Source organism: Zosterops lateralis, assembly GCF_965231275.1.
Source record: "Zosterops lateralis genome assembly, chromosome: Z".
Lineage (NCBI taxonomy): Eukaryota > Metazoa > Chordata > Aves > Passeriformes > Zosteropidae > Zosterops > Zosterops lateralis.
This window is the reverse complement of record NC_139800.1, coordinates 42772468-42789766: the sequence shown is the minus strand read 5'-3', so window position 1 is coordinate 42789766 and position 17299 is coordinate 42772468. Positions and strand designations below refer to the sequence as shown.

General features: G+C 42.1%; 1 protein-coding gene across 2 annotated transcripts; it reads left to right on the top strand.

Moving 5' to 3' along the window:
• Positions 1-1959: 1959 nt before the first annotated feature.
• NFIL3 (nuclear factor, interleukin 3 regulated) lies at positions 1960-16263 on the top strand. Of its 2 annotated transcripts, none has more exons than XM_083883336.1 (2): positions 1960-2065; positions 12275-16263. In XM_083883336.1, the coding sequence occupies exon 2, from the start codon at positions 12465-12467 to the stop codon at positions 13836-13838; it is 1374 nt and encodes a 457-aa protein (XP_083739462.1). In that variant the 5' UTR covers positions 1960-2065; positions 12275-12464; the 3' UTR covers positions 13839-16263. The 2 variants fall into 2 exon arrangements, with proteins under 2 accessions (XP_083739462.1, XP_083739463.1); XM_083883337.1 differs by lacking the exon at positions 1960-2065 and adding an exon at positions 9159-9461.
• Positions 16264-17299: the final 1036 nt, after the last annotated feature.

Here is a 17299-nt window from a genome sequence, read left to right as displayed (position 1 = left end):
ACAAGATTCCTCACATAGGTTCTTCAGTGTGCCTAAGACCTTAAGTAAGCCACCAATATTTATAAGCAAGCAGGTCTTCAAGCTTGTTGCAGGATCTCCTGTCTGACATTTCCAGCAGCATGCCAACTGTCTCTGCATGTCTGTTATCTACTGGCAAGTGGAAGCATGGGAAAAAAAACCCTGACTGTGCAGCATCCAGGTGGAGGCAGTGGTTGATCTCTCAGACATGGGCTGTTTTGAATCCCCTTTCTGTCACAGTGGGCTCCATAGTCTCTTACCTTTAACAAGGCTCCATGTGCTAGATATTGGAATTAGGAAAGGAAGAGGGGTAAACCAATGTAAGTAAAGGTCATTGGACCTTTCATATTAAATAATCCAGGGAGATAGATAGAAATGGAGTCAAGGCACTTAGGGATATTATGGGTACGTGTGATAAAAGACTGAGGGCTGAGATAAACAAAAAAAGTACTCTGAATTTGCTTTCTGTTAGGTTTGCTTTACTCTAGAGGGCTATCCCTGCTGACATATAATATAGACAGAGTAATATACCAGAATAATGTTGGTGAGGACCATACTTTTTTGGTGTTTAACAGAATGAAATTAGGCATCATTTATGTTCTGGAACTAGGATTTAATAAAGAAAAAATTTCCGTTGTCTCCATAAATTTTACTTCTGAAAGAAAAAAAAAGGAGATGGAGATACAAACTTTCTGTGAGGATAAAAAATAGGAAAAGACATATCTCACACATAATCAAACGCGTGCATTCAAACCCATGCTGGGATGACAACTTGATTTCTTGCTGGCCATGTGTCACTTTCTAAAACGGAGGTTGAACAGAGGGCAAAAAGCACGGCACCTCCACTCCCTGGGAGGCGCAGGGGGCTCAGGGCTCGGGGCTCAGGGCTTGGGGCTCAGGGCTGAGGGCTCGGGGTTCGGGGCTCGGGGCTCAGGGCTTGGGGCTCAGGGCTCAGGGCTCGGGGCTCAGGGTTCAGGGCTCGGGGTTCAGGGCTCGGGGTTCAGGGCTCGGGGCTCGGGGCTCGCCCCGGGAGGGCCAGCGGGACGGAGCCTCTCCAGACGGTGCCCCCGCTTTGCGCGGCACCTAAGCACAGCCGGCTCAGCGGCGATGAGGCAACACACCGAAACCCCTGTGCCTTGACGGGCACGAAGGCCGGCGGACAAACCTCGGCGCCCGCGGAGCCCCGGGCCGGGCGGCGCCCCGCAAGGCCGCCAGCGGGCTCCTTTCCCCTTGCCATTTCTCTCCTCCTCGTCCTTTTACGATTATCGCGACCGCTTTCCGCCAGTGACGGCGGCCACAGCGCGTTCCGCCGGCGGATCGCCCGTGCGCGTGGCGAGGCGGCGGGTACGCGCCTCGGGAGCGCGCCTCCCGCGTCCTCGTCGGACAGCGCGGAAACGGCGGGCGCGAGGGCTCGGCTCCCGCACGCCGGCCAGACACACCCCCGTAACGCCGCGGACCCCGGCACGGCGGCGGGAGCGGGGCGGCGGCGCGGGGCGGGAAGGGGAGGGCAGGCGGCGCTCGGGCCCCGCCGCGCCGGAGCGGAGGCGCCGCGCCCCAGGGGCGGAGGCTGCGCGGGCCGAGCGCCCCCCAGCGCGTGCCGCCGCGCCGGTTACGTAAGCGCGGGCACCCCCCGCGCCGCCCCCCCGCCCCCGCCAGCGGTTATGCAATCGCAGCACACAGACCTACTGTACCGCGCCCCGCCCCGCGCCACGCCCCGCCCCGCCCTCGAGCGCTCCCATTGGCGGGGTCCCGGCGGCGCCCGGCGCCGATTGGCCGGTCGCGGCCGCCAGTCACGGCGCGGCGCGGCCGGCATGCGGGCTATGAGCCCCGCGCCGCGCAGCTCTGACCTACTAACACACATCCCTCCGCGCCGCCGCCGCGCGCTCCCGCCCGCCGCTCCGCCGCCGCCCGCACGGCGCGGCACCGCACCGCACCGCTCCCGCCCCACCGCTCCCACCGCTCCCACCGCACCGCGCCCGCCGCCGCCCGCCTGGCCTGGGGACCGGCGCCGGGCGGGGAATGCTCGGCGCTCCGCCGTGCGCTGCAGGTAGGAAGGAAGGCGCGCGTACAAAGTTGGGGTGCCCGCCCGGTGCTCCGCTGTAGCGACAGCCGGGGGTCGGCTCTTGGTTAAGGTGAGCCCGGCCGGCTCCGGGTGCCGCCGCCGGGTGGGGAAGGGTCCGTCGGTGGCCCCGCTCTGCGCGGTGGCGGACGGCTCGGTGGAGGGGCGGTGGCGCGGGAGGCAGCCCGGGAGATGCCGGGCTCTCCCCAGTCGGGCGTGCTCGTTCCTGGCGAGCCCGCCGCCCCCCGCCTGTCCCCGGGCAGCGCCCCGGAGCGGCTCCCGCGCCTTGCGCAATGTGCCGGCGGGAGCGCGGGGCTCCGGCGGCGCCGTGCGGGGCGGAGGGCCGGGCCCGGGCAGCGCCAGCCGTGCCGCGGCCCCAGAACCAGCGGGAGCCGCCGGCCGGAGCCAGCCCTCCCTCCCTCCCTCCCTCCCTCGGGCGGCGGAGGGGCGCGCTGCCCCGGGCGGCCGGGATCGATGGCAGCGGCCCGGGACCGGGGCCGTGCTTGTCTCCGCCAGCCCTTCCCGTCACTTTCTGTCGCTGTTTTTTAGGCGCTGCGGGACCGATCGCATAATAGTTCCTGGAAATGTTGCATTATGTAACCACAAAATTTGCTGGCAGCCGGGCTGGGAAGAGGGAGCTAATTATGCGATTTTATAATCTCTCTACAAAGGAACTAGGACAATCTCGCCCCCCTCCCCCCACCCCAAAAAAAAAAAATCCCCCCCAAACCTGCAACTGTAACAGGTTTTGTTAAAGTGTGTTTATTAAGGGAAGTAGACAACTGGGTGAGTGGGGAGGCGAGGCGCGCTCGCCGGCTGCGTGCCGGTGCCTTAAAACGAGATTTGTGTTGGCTCTATATTTAGCCCCTTCGCGTTTTAGCAATTGTGGCTTCATGAGCTATTTCTGGTCTTTTCTCCAGAGCCGTGCGTGTGTAAGACGTTCGAGGCATTTGCTCGGATTTTTAACTCTACGCCTTCGGAGGCGTTTTAGATGAGGCTGTATTTTTTTTTAGGAAAGGCGTTTCTCGCAGACGCCGTGCCATCTCTCCGGTACGAGCTTTCCGTGGAAAAAAATAATGAAAAAAAATTTTTAAAAAAACCAAAAAAACCCTCCAACAAAACAACAAACCAAAACAGACGGGAATGGCTTAATTTAAGGAAGAAATTAAGGCGTTTCTTGGACAGCTCGGCCGCGCCGGTGGGCAGAGAGGGAGCCGTCCCGGCGGTGCCCTGGCGGGGGCCGGGCCCGGTGTCCCTGTGGAGCGGCGGGGCCGGGCCCGGGGCGGCCGCCGGGAGTAGGTCAGTGTGACAGACCCGGCCGGGGCTGAACCCAGCGGCTGCGCCCAGACCGATGGTTCCTCCTCGCCCACCTTCTTCCCCCCGAGGCTGGCGGGGGTCGCCGCTGCCTCCCTTCCCCGGCGGCCGGCGGGGCGCGGCGGCGGCGGGCGAGCGAGGGCTGGGGGCGCTGGCGCTCCCCCTCAGCCCTTTGTTCTGGGCTGGGGCGGCGGCGGCGGCGGCGGGGGGGCGGCGGCCGGCAGCGCGGGGCCGAGCGGGCCGGGCCATGCGCCGCCGGGCACGTAGGGGGCCCAGCCGGGCCGGGCCGGGCAGCCTTTGTGGCGGGGCCGAGCCGCGGGCAGGCGGTGCCCAGCTCTCCCCTCAGTCCGCTCGGCCCCGCACCGCGCCCCGCTGTCCGTCACCCCCCGGTGCCGCCGGCGCCTGCGGGCAGGGATCGCCAGACAAAGGCCCTCGCAGGTAGGCACCAGATGAGCGGTTTCTTTCGTTTCTTACGTAACGAAGGACAACAACATCATAAAGGGGAAAAAAAAAAAAATATCGTTGCCCAATTCTGAATTTTTTTTCCTAAGTCACTTGGGCATGGCAGTGGCTGTGTGTTTTGTACTCCGGGGCCGGCTTGTGCTGTGTCCTCGGTGGGAACACAGCTTGAAACTTGCTGACGGTAACTTGCCTTTCAAGATGAGGTGATTTTTAAAATTTATTTATTTATTTGAAATTTTTGGTTACTAAAACGGTTCTCTGATAGATGAAACCGACATCACAGTGCTTCTGGCCAAAAACCTCCCAGCTGGCTACCCCAGCCACAGGCTTTATGTTCCTAGTTCCTGCTGTAGGAAGTGACAGCAAAGTATTTTAAAAATGTAATATTCTTGGTAACTGCATAAACTTTTCTGCTACTTGTTTGTTAGGGCCTTGACAGTGAGGCTCTTTTGGAGTTACTATTGTCTTAAAACCGACCCTGTTTTGTTTTTTTTTTTTTCATTGTTGTTCTTGCAACTTGAATGATTGCACTTAGTTTCGTTATTTTTGCTCCAGTATGTGTGTAACCTACTTTGAGTTATCTTTGCCCTCCTCAGTAATTAATTAAATCCCGAGTCTCGTTTAGAATATTGCCACATGCATTGCTATTATGGTCCTTATTAAAAAAAAAAATGTTGATGGGAAACTCGAATGAACAAGGATTTGGTGTTTTGGCAAAAAAATCTGATTTAAACCAACAAGTTCAAGGACTACTGAATAATGATCATTAACAACATTGGCACTAACAGTTATTGTTACGAAAGTTCTCACATTACAGATGTCTTTGACGGGGTTTTTTTTAAGTTGTTTGTTTTTGTTATTAAGAAGCTGATGTGAGGGTGTCAAGAAGCTAAGAGTCTTCCCATGGGCAGTATGAACTTATGTGACCTCTACACAGCTTATCTCTTCTTAAGAAGGAACAGTATTTGCCTTGCTTTGGATGAAATTTATAGAACATGCAGACATTCTTTCTATTGAAATAGAGTCAAAATAGAGTGTGAGAAAGTACCATGCTGCCTTTTTCCAATCCTTTATCTTGAAATAAAAACTCTTAAATGAAAAAAACCTTTAACTCATTTTAAATTGACTTATTTTAACAAATAGTTATGCAAACTACACTTATGCAATAGTTTTTTTCCAGACAGCAATCTCGCTGCTGTTATAACATCACTGTGATGCAATAATGTGAACAATAAAATCCTCTGTTTGAGTCTTATTACACACTGTTAAGCAATGTATCTGACTCATCAGCTTAATTGACTCTTCTAGGTGACCTTGCCATGATCATTACAGCCAGTTATGAGATATAAATGTGCTTCGGCTGTGTAATAGAAAAAAGTGCAAATAGATGCCCAATTCCTCCAGTCCATTCTAAAAGAAAATGACAATTGATTTCCATGTTAATATTTTGCAGTATTAAAGCATTACCTTACAGTATTTGAAAATATATTTTTAGCAGCTACAAGATAATGTAACTGTCTAATATTGATGATAAGCATGACTGTCAAAACCAAGATTGTATAAACAAGGGAGTACTTGATCTTGACTAAAAATGAGGGAGAAGCAACGTTATTTAAAAATTGTATTGTAAGGTAGATCTGAAATAAATCTAAAGTCACCTTAGATACCCTATGTTTTTTCCTAATTCACTTGTTGAATTGGTCCATGTCCAAAATAGCATGCTATGAGATTGAATTTTGTGACAGATATTAAATATATATTCTATTAGAAGGAATGTCTTATTTAAGACATGGCTTTTTTCCCTTTCTTGAGTTGCTCCATCTTGGTGTAATTTTCACTGTCCTGCAGCATTTGAATAATTAACCCATTTTTGCCACAGAGGTGTCTGCACAACAGCTGACAATATAGATGCCAGTGCTGCAAGGCTTCTCTTTGCAAGTGGAATGCAACCCAACAAAGAAAATACTGCCCATTATGGCCAGTGGTCTGGACCATCTCACAAAATTTGAGCTCTAAAGATTGCTATTTCTCTGTTCTGTCTGCTGTGAGTGATGATAACAACATTTTACAGCCAGTGGTTTTTTTTAATATGTTTACTTCAGTTGTTATATAACAAGATGCATGTTTAGAACATCAGCTGGGATTAATTGACATAATTCTGCTGCCTTTAAATAGAGCCGTATAAATTCAGGTCAGCTGAAGGTCTGGTCCGTGGTTGGCATTTTAAGAACACAGTTCAATAATAGAAAGCTGTTGGTTGTCAAAATATTATTCTTTGATTTTGTGGACTTTTTTTTAATGGTTGGAAAGTAAGGGAAATCTGAGATTGTATTTCCAGAACATGGTTGCTATTAAGTTATAGCTTTTCACAGTCTAGTTCTTCCTACTGTCAAGTAGCTATTGAAATGAGAAACATACTGTCATAGTACTGTAACTTCAGTAATAGTTGTTTCTATTGAGGCTTTATTAAAATTACTGGAAAGTGATATGATATTTATTAAATTGCATATTTACATGTATATACTATATATATATTATATATATATGGAATTAAATATTTACTCAAGATATATTCATTTCCTTCTCAGTTTTAATTTTTTTTCCTTGCACTATTAGTAATGTTCTTAGATCTTGTTTTTCACCATTTGAACCAGAGCAATAAGCAGCTTGTTTTGGGGTAAATGAACAGATCTGGCAGACTCATACTGTCTTCATAAGGAAATGAAAGAAAATGTGGGGCAAATTTGTTCTTATTAAGCTTGACTGACCTTTTCTGAACAACAGCTACACTTAACATGTGTTTCATGCTCTCCAAATAGAAATTTTATTTCTGCAATTTACCTTTGGTAAGCAGGCTGTACTTTAATGATTTAATTCGTAGTCCTTAAGATAAACAGTAACTTAAGTAATTTTTCCAACAATTAAAGCCTTTTGTAAAAATTACATATGACATCAGCTTTCTGGGTACAGTGTTGAGTTGGGTAATAGGCATTTGCAATAGCATTTCAAGTTCCGTGACAACCTTACTAATTTTTTTCTTAAATTTGATTGAACAGTGTCATAATAAATGATTTCTGATGTGCCTGATGGAATATATTTTGTGGACATATTCCATTTTTTCTTTCAATAACAGGATTAACATTTTAGCAAAAGTGGGTCATCTTGTACAAAGTTATCATCATCAGTGTTCCACTGACCTAATTACACATTGGTCCTGAAACAGTAAGCACTTAAGCACAACATGGAGTTGAAGGAAGAGGAAACTGTGTATAGGATCAATACTTCTGCACTGCTTCATGCAGTTGTAACATTTATAGTCCTTATGCACGTTACTACATAACAAAAAAAATTGGTGGCAACATTCGTACTGTAAATGCTTTTCCCCTTTGTGACTGTGGACAACCTGTCCATCATAGCATAAAACACAGTCACCTAGGTTTTTTCAAGAAGTTTTAATTTCATTTGTTCTATGTTGTTTAGACCCTCTGGCCCACAAATCCGTCCCAGGGATATGACTCTTTCAGTGTAGCCAGCATTAATATTTTTTTTCAACAGTAGCATAAACTCACAAGCTGTTGTAGGTAAAGGGCAAGATTGAAGGATTGCAGTGGAGATTGGAAATACTCTCTCTTAGAGAGGATTTCTGAATTATGATGGAATATGATAGGTACAGAATTTTACGGCATAATCTTTGTCTGTGGAAACCAGTAGAGGTAGAGTACCTCCAAAAATTTTCAGCAGTGTTTAGGGAGGCTGTGCATGCACCATCTAAGCTTAAACTCAGTTTTCTGTCCCATGTGTGCAATGAGAATGGTATTTTTTCTATACCTCATAAAAGTATTGAGATAGGTAGCAACTGTTTTTAGAATACCTTGAAAAGAAAGTGCAAAATATATCTTCCAGTTTTCCAAAATTTGGTGTGCAAACTGGTGACTTACGAATTAATGAACAATTTCTATAGCAGCTCATCTGGTATGTAGACGGATTTTTAAAATTGATAAATTGCGGCAGAATGGTGGCAGTAATAAAATCAATGTTACCTATGTAAAACACGGAAAACAGCAACTAAAAATAAGCAGAGACATTAATACTAGCACAGGGGGTTTTTTGTGTGTGTCATATAGTGGCAGTGATGATGGAGGCATGTTTTTTTTCTAGAACAAGAAGCTGTACGTAACTGTCATTTTCTTCCATTTTTTTAAGGAGAGATATATATTCTTTTTGTAGAAACGATGCTACGGAACTGAATTGTGTTTGAGCATCCAATGCTAGAAATGGGATTTCATTTAGTCTGATGGAATCCCTATAAAAATGCTAGAGATGTGGAATTAAACAGTTGTTTTCATCCTAGGATATGTTTGGAAATAGCTTGAATTATTTTGCTAAGTATAAATGAAAACATCCTGTTATTCTATGGGGAAGCTTAGGTGCATGAGGAGGCCCACATACATTCTGTAAAACAGAAATTACTTATGTAATTAAATTACACAGAGAGAAAGATTGTGGCCATGTCCTCCAAATTTTGAGGCCTTTCAATTATTACAGTGTGAATACATAAATCACCAGGATCAGATCTTGAATGTGCCATGTTGTCACTTCAGTTTTCTTTGAAGTCCCATGGATAAATTAATATTTTGTGATTTCTGCATACATAATTTTTTGAGTCCTATACAACAGTCCCATTAATAATTGGATCTGGGGTTGTATTCTGCTTCTGTTGAAACCAATGGCAAAATTGCTGTGGGAGCAAGACTGGCTCTGTAATTAAGTTAATAGGGTCGAGTGTTATTACATTGTAGAACTGGCACTCAATGCCATTAACATCAACCAACCAAATGTTGGTTTTATAACACTTTATGAGGGGGTGATAAAGCAATTGAAAAATTAATCATAAGGGAAAATACTGGAATTTGAAATGTAGTCAGAGGAATCATTACAGTTCATTAATTTATGTGTAAATACTCATGTTTTCCAATGGAATTATAAAATGCAAGTGAAGTGAAATGGCTGGTTCCATTGAAGGCATGTTGCCATTATCATCAGATGGAATTTAATTTGTTTGCAGACTTAGCATTGGGTTGATCCACATGGAGAAGTATTATTAAACAAGGGGTTTAACTCTTCTTTGTAAAGTCACAATTTCAGTTACCATAATAAAAGTGCTCAAGAAATATAGGAAGAGTTAGTTAAAGATCTTTTGTTGTTTTGTTAATTCACAAAAGTAATGGCATTAGGTCTAACCGCAGAAATAGCAAACCCATATGAGTATGGGTTTGTGTGAGTTTGGGTCAGTGGGTTACATGTCTGTCTTGACAGCATTACTGATGGACTCTGGCAGAGAGCAAAGTTGAATATTGCATGCAAAAACACGGTCATTTTGATACAAGCTTAATATTTGCTGTAGATTGCATGCTACTTACGTTCTGTCTGTTCGTGCCAGGAACAATGTGTACAGGAGGAAGACTGGCCAAAACAGGAGTTAACAGTGCTACAGTGAGCAGATTGGGCCATTCCAGTGTACAATCTGCAGATGTCCCATGGAACGAGGGACGTGAACTCTGCAGCTGGTTGGGCTAAGTGCAGCTCAGTGCCACTGTTAGGCTTGCAGGTAGATATTTGGACATGCAGTCGAGTTTTTTTATCCATCAGTATGGTCATATTGATGAGCTATGTTAGTCTACATTCATTTAGGGAAAAATACCCCACAATCCAAAACCTTTTTTTCTAATTATTATTACAGTTATTATTATTTTACCTAGACCACAGTGTTGGACAAACACTGAAGTGGAATAGCTCTGAGTTGGACACCATACAGATAGACACAGTCTGAATTCTTATCTTGATACAGTCTTGTTCAAGACTGAAAATAAAAATTTTAAAATAAAAGATGAGAATATTATAGGAGAAAAAAATATTTAATCTGTATAGATATGGTTTTGTTCTTCTAAAATATCTAATGATTCTATAAGTACTTCCTTGCTGTTGCTACCACTTCAAGTAACTGTAGATGTTCTAGGCTACATGACGCGTATTTATGTGTGTATATATATATAGTAATAATAATGATGGCATATGCATATTAGTGTTTTCTGGGAGAACAGATATTTGGGTTTGAGTGTAGCTCTCCAGTATTGTTAAATTCAGTAAGAACTGAATGATAAGGACATGAAATTTCACTAAAGTTGATTTGAACACTTTTTGCCTAGGTGATAGTTGGCTGAGATACATGCTAAGAGACAAGTGATGATTTCATAGGTATTCAGTACATGATACAACTTCCTGCTGTGTGCCATGGAAGGTGTCTGCTACTGGTATAGGTGAATGCAGTGATTGTAGTGGATCAAGACAATTATGGATCAGTAACTGTGTACTCCCAGTTCTACAGGATAATGAAATAAAATCCCAGTATTCTATTAGTGTAAAATGATGCTGCAGATACTGAATATGCTACAAATGTGACAACAGGTTTTTTTTTTGTTTGTTTGGTTGGTTGGTTTTTTTTTTAAGTTTTAGCAATGATTTTTAAAGTGTTGAGTTGCACTTATATACATATTAATTAAATAATTGATTCCCTGTATCAGTGAAATGGACAAAATGTCTATACACCTACTTCAGCAAATTAAACTGTACTGAAAATTTGGAGAAACAAATGTTGCTTTGCTTTGCTGTTCATTTTTGGTTTTAAACCTGATCCAACTCCTTCAATCTTGACAGAAAACTATCTTTTGACTCCACTTAGAATTTTGGATTAGGGTCTAACAATTAAACTGTTTGTGTATTATAGGTATTTTTCTTCTTTTCAAACATGACAATTTGTGGTGCTGCTTTTGCACTAAAATGTTAGATGCTGTCTTTGGTTTGGCTGGCATCTAACTCTATTTTTCATTGGGGCTGTATTGTCAAAGGCAAATTGTTGTATGTCAGTAATTAACCATGAATTTTAGGAAATTCTACTTAGTTGTTCTATTAAATGTGTTAATTTTTTCATGACAGAAGAATTGGCATGGTTTGATGGAACCTAACCCAGCTTGAAACCTTAGTCTTTATGACCCTGCTTAATTGTTACTACATCACTCGTTCCACTTTGCTTTCTAGAAAAGACAAGAGAAACTGGCAGAATACAGTTCATTAATTCTTTTATAACTTTCTTGACTGATAATGTTAAAATTAATTTCATTAGCTATTGTAAAAACATTCCCAGTAAATAGAGACATTAATCGGAAGTGGCTGGTGGTTTTTTTTGGTGTTTTTTTGGGTCATACAGGCAAGAATGATTGCTGATTCTGTAGTCAGTTCTGTAAAGGCACTTGGCATGCTACATTCTTTTTTACCAGGAACATGACTGACTATGGAAAATTATATACTGAGAAGCTGTGTCTAAGTTCAAGACCAGTGATCTTATAAGAATAATATTTTTGCATTAAAAGGGACTAAAGAATATAAAGGCCAATTCAAATTCTTAAGTTCAAATTTAATGATTAAAATGTCTGAAGCTAAAGGTTAAGCTAGTTTTTCTTTGTTAATGGTAAGACTTCTGGGTCTAAACTTTTACTTCAATGCAAATGCTGTTTCCTGGAGATGGAAATGCCTCAATGATATTACATTTTATTCTGATGCAATATGACTATTTGTCAAATGCAAATTTTTAATTAAATGTTATTTCTCTAATGTATTTTTCAAAACTGATTTTGTTTTCTTTGTAAAAAGGAATTTTCTTTGTAAAAAAGAAAATACTAAGAAATTACATAATCTTGTTGTCAATATTTTTTAGTGATTAGGTACTTGCCCAAATTATGTGTGTGAACTTGCTAGTTTGAATTAATATGATGGATACAAATAGTTATACATAGATGTATATGTGTATATTTTTTACAGGATTCAAAAGCAACAATTACACGCTTAATAGATATAGTGGATAATGGTGGTATTTTAAGACAATGGAAATCACTCCAGCTTCTCTAAATCAGCTTATGTTACTTTAATCCATGAAGGACCTAAATATATTGCATTTTTAAGTCATACACCACAGCTGTTTTCAGAAGAGATGCTTTAATGTGGAACAGGATACTTTGCAGTGCTGCTCTTCAACATGCTTTGTGTCCTGCAGTTCAACGTGTTGGAAGATTTTAGTTTAGCTAGTGATATCTTGGAAGCTTCTGTGGCAGCATTACTGTAGGGTCAAAACTCAAATATTTTTTAACTGATTCTTCCTTGGATCATATAATATTTGTTTTGGAAGCAAATCTGCTACCTCTAGGTGTCATGAAATTTAAAATATCAGTAGTTTCAGTGTTGAGCTGTCTTCACATTACAGCAGGTTTAATGAACCAAATTCTTGTCTAAACTATTTGTCAATAGCTACTTTTGTGTGTTTTGAACCAGCAATTCCTATATAGTAATAAAATTCTCTGTTTATTTCAGGTTTTTAAGAAGATTATTGAATCTGCTAAGAAAATTGGTTCTAGACAGACACTTCTGTCTGAGATTATGAAAGAAAAGGAAGCATGTGCGTGGATTTAAAATTACTGTATTTATCGAGTTGTGGAGTGAGAAGTACTGTGGAGATAGCTTGCTCTGTTGCATGTTGTAGATCTTCTACAAATTGTTTCTGATGCAGCTGAGAAAAATGCAGACCCTTAAAAAGGAGCACGGACCTGTTGACACAAGTAGCAATGTTGACAAAATCATGGTACTCAAGTCGACTTTAGCAGAAGTATCTGAAGAATTGTCTACAAATGAAGATATTCTACTTACTGAAGCAAGTAGTGGAAAGGGCAAATCTTCAGCTTGCCGGAGAAAGCGAGAATTCATTCCAGATGAAAAGAAAGATGCTATGTATTGGGAGAAAAGGCGGAAAAATAATGAAGCTGCCAAAAGATCTCGTGAAAAGCGACGACTGAATGACCTTGTCTTAGAGAACAAACTAATTGCACTGGGAGAAGAGAATGCCACTTTGAAGGCAGAACTGCTTTCATTGAAGTTGAAGTTTGGTTTAATTAGTTCTGCGGCCTATGCCCAAGAGATACAGAAACTCAGTAGCTCAACAACGGTGTATTTTCAAGATTATCAGAGTTCCAAATCAAATATTAACTCATTTGTAGATGAACATGAACCATCTATAGTTGGTAGCAGTTGTATTTCTGTCATTAAACATTCTCCTCAAAGCTCAATGTCTGATGTGTCTGAAACATCAACTGTAGAGCATACCCAACCAAGTCGTATACAAAGCAACTGTAGAAGTCCTGAAAATAAATTCCAGATTATAAAGCAGGAGCCCATGGAATTAGAGAGAGAGCCAAGGGATGACAGAGGTTCATATAAATCATCCATATATCCAAACTACATGGGAACTACCTTTAATGTTTACTCACATTCTCCTCCTCTCTTGCAAGTTAATAGGTCCTCTAGTAATTCCCCGAGAACATCAGAAACTGATGATGGGGTAGTCGGAAAGTCATCTGATGGAGAAGATGAACAGCAGGTTCCTAAGGGTCCAATCCATTCTCCAGTTGAACATAAAAATGTTCATGCAACAGTTAAAGTTCCAGAAGTGAATTCTTCAGCTTTGCCTCACAAGCTTCGAATCAAAGCCAAAGCCATGCAAGTTAAAGTGGAAGCAATGGATAATGACTATGATGCAACGCAGAAGTTGTCATCACCCATTGACATGTCCTCAAAAAGACATTTTGAGCTTGAAAAACATGGTGCGCAAAACTTGGTGCATTCTTCTCACACTCCTTTCTCGGTTCAAGTGACTAATATCCAAGACTGGTCACTTAAACCAGAACTCTGGCATCAGAAGGAACTCAATGTTAAAATTCAGAGTGGTTGCAAAACTGGAGTTGTTGAAATAAAAGACAATATCTACAATGTCTCTGAGTCAGAGAACCTCTATTTGAAGCAGGGCATAGCAAACCTATCTGCAGAGGTTGCTTCACTTAAAAGACTTATAACTACACAAATCTCTGCATCAGACTCTGGTTAATTTACTACTGAAAAAATGCTTATTGTTTCAAAGGATGTCATTTGCAGTAGATCAATATGTTTTGTATGATGCTGAATTTTCACTGGACTTGTGATGTCATTTCACTGTAATGTTCACATAATGTCTGATTGGTGTCTTTTTGTGCACAAATTATTATGAAGACTAGCTTGTGCTATGATCACTATGCCTTGAGTATAGTCAAGTAGCCTGTACAAAGGCTGTATATAGTGGACTTTAATTTCTTTTTGTTCTACTACAAAGTGTGCAAGTTACCAGTTACAATAAAATATTGGTGACAAACATAGAACATCTACTCCAGTTCAGTTGATTTTATGAACTTGTAAATAAGTTGTTAATTAAAAACTGGGTTTTTTCTTACACTGTGCTCAACTTCACTTATGTTTTTGGTTTTTACAGCCTAACAACCAAATTACAATTTACAACATGTGTGATCCTTCTGGCCACCTTTTTCCTTAACATGTTTTTTAGAAGAGAAGTAAAGTGAATATTTATAAACGAAACAGTACCAATTTATAGCCTTAGCCTTCATAAACTTATTTCTTCATAGAAATTAACCAAAACCCCTGCAAATTTTAACCCAGTAACTAATATCAACAACCTTTTTTTTCACCTTCAATCTCGAATGAGACAGTAATGAGTTTCCTGAATGTTTTAGTGTGACAAGCAATTTTTCAATATTATAACTTGGTGTTTTAGGTGAAATTAGTTAAGTCAGATTTGTGCATCTGCAAAGTTTTCAGAGCCTTGCAGTGACAGAATTGGATGGCACCATCTCTGCCAAGGGGTGGCTTGTGCCTGCAAGGGGTGCAGGCATGGAAAGTCCACCCCTCATGCATACCAGCCTTCTGTCCATAGCAGACCATGGGCCACCTGTACATGAAGATTAAGGCTACAGGATTTGTAAATTCTGAGCTCAGCTAGGTAAATACTCACACAAAGGCTAGGCAATAGCAGTTGTAGAGTTAAAGGAGATCATCTGCTATTTTAGTTCCCTGAGTGGGACATAATGCAATTATGCATGAAGTAAGTCTTGCCAGCAATTTGTCCCTGGTTTCAGTGGCTTAATTAACTGAACTGGAATACCTTGGCTTGCTAAAGGGCATTTTGCAAGAGCTTCTCAAACATAGAATAGGGACTGTGTGAAGAACTGCACAATCTAGACACTGCTGGCCCCTTACAACTTATGCAGATGATGAGTTTGTCACTTGATGACTGGACAGAGCTGTGGTGCTCTTTGTCTTTCAGAAGAGCCATTGAACCATGGAGTCTAGAATTGTATTGCATATCCTTGGTTTGGCTTACCAAAATCTTTAATTTTAAAACTAAAAATAATTTATAAATAGAGCATAAACTTGGCAGAGGTTCTTGTCATGAGACTTCCCCCTTCTTTTAACATACAAATAAATCAGACTAACAACTAAGCTTTTTCTGAAAAGGCTTTTTATTAATTGCCATACTGTATAATGAATTGAACCTTTCCATAGGCTTAAAATACTAATTAACAAAACAATATGTAGGTATTGTTTTTTCAATTAATACTTGACTTGAGTGAGAGGAAGTTTGTCAATTTTTTTGGGGATATGAAGAGGAGTCTGAGTCACTCCTGATAGCTCTGAAGCTTGGTCCAGCAGTCAAGGCAATGGCAGAACTCCCTGATGTCAGTAAGGACAGGATTTGATTCTGTGCCTTTTCAGGAACTGATGATTCAGTTGTGTTCTGGGAGGACCTTTGCACAGAAATCACTGGTACTTTCTGAGCTCTTTTGAGCCTTCTAACTGCTGTGCTGTATCTGTGGCATTCAGAGTTGATAAACTGCTATTCTTTTTTCATGCCTTAATAATACAATAGACCCCATAGCTGGGCTCTGTATGTATTTGGTAATTAACATAGATGACATTTCAATGTTACTGAAAATAAGCTCAGGATTATTGCATGAAATGTAAAAATTTGCATTGAATGATGGGGATATGAGACATGAGGCAGTGATTGCTACTGTCTCCTTGCTTGCTAAGTATCTTCTGTAAGCAACAATAAAATTCTTTAAATATTTTGCATATTATTTATCACATGTAATGTGTTCAAGGAGAGGAATTAAAACTCTCAGTGTTGCCATCAGTGTAAGCCTAAATCTATTGGGTTTTTTTCCATTTCTTGTTAGAATTGTTTGTCCTAATGGAAGAATGTTGTCCTCTTTCTAGCTCATTATATATTTTGTGTATCTGTTTTGTGCAATTAATACTTAACAGTAATGATGTAGTTAATTTGTTGAAGGATGTCATTGCAAGAAAGTTATAGCATGGAGCTTAGGAGCACAATCAGATGTTATTTATACTCCCTTTATACCTTAGTGTTATGCTTCATTTGAAGAAAGAAATAAATAATTTGTCTTTTGTTCAAAACCAGATCTAACCTACCACATGCTTTTCTGTTATGTTCATCGTCATAATCCCACACAGGGGTATTAACTTGGGTTGATGACTGAGCTTCCCGTGCTGAAGTTGCTGTTTCTCCATCTAATACTTGCAATATCTTTCACGTACCTATAGAAGGTACAAACTGCAAGTGTGGGTGTTACACGCAAAGCCTTATTGTTGGCTACAGCTGTTGACACTGAACTACTCAGCTGCAGTAACTGGGGTGCAGATGGCCTCATGCAGTGCCCTCTCCCTGGTTGCCCATCTTTAGACTGCTTTCCCTTGGGATGTGAAATGGGAAAGGTGGAGTGTCACCCCGTGGGGGTGGGAAGGGAGAGAGGGCAGTGAGACTACCTTGCTTCAGCCTTCAGCTGGTACACAGTTATGTAAGTGGAAGACCAGACACCTGTGCTCTTCCAACCTGCCTTCCTTGCACTGCAGGAAACAGAATCAGCCTCCATGGAAAGATTATCCCTGGCTGGTCTCTCAATGGGACATCAGAAGGTTGGTTTTGAGCACAAAATGGGCTTTATCTAAGTGTGTATAAACTGGCATAACATCCTCTAACTTACAAAAACTCTCGTAAACTCAGCAATTGACAAAACAACATGGAATATGGCAAAAGGGGAGTCTTTCTCATTTTAGTGTGTCTTCAATTACAAATGTTAAGGAAGGCCACATACAGAAACTGGTAATTCTGAGACTCATCAGTAGAAATTCTCCTTTATGATAATTGTTAAAATGAAGGGCTTCATGGAAAGTTTTAAGAGAAGCCTGAAAAATGACTGTTGATTAGCAAGGTAAACTTTATCCTAGTGATATCAACTGCTGGCTTATTAAAACTGCAAAGTGTGAGTACAGCTCTTTGTCAAATTTGTCTACCTTAATTGTGTATAAACACAGTAATATAGCCTCATGTTCTATCAATGCCAGAGGTGAATTGTGGATATTCCGATACATATACTGAGCCCAAACGTTATGATTTTCTGAATACTCTCAACTTTCTGTCTTTAGTAAAACTTATGT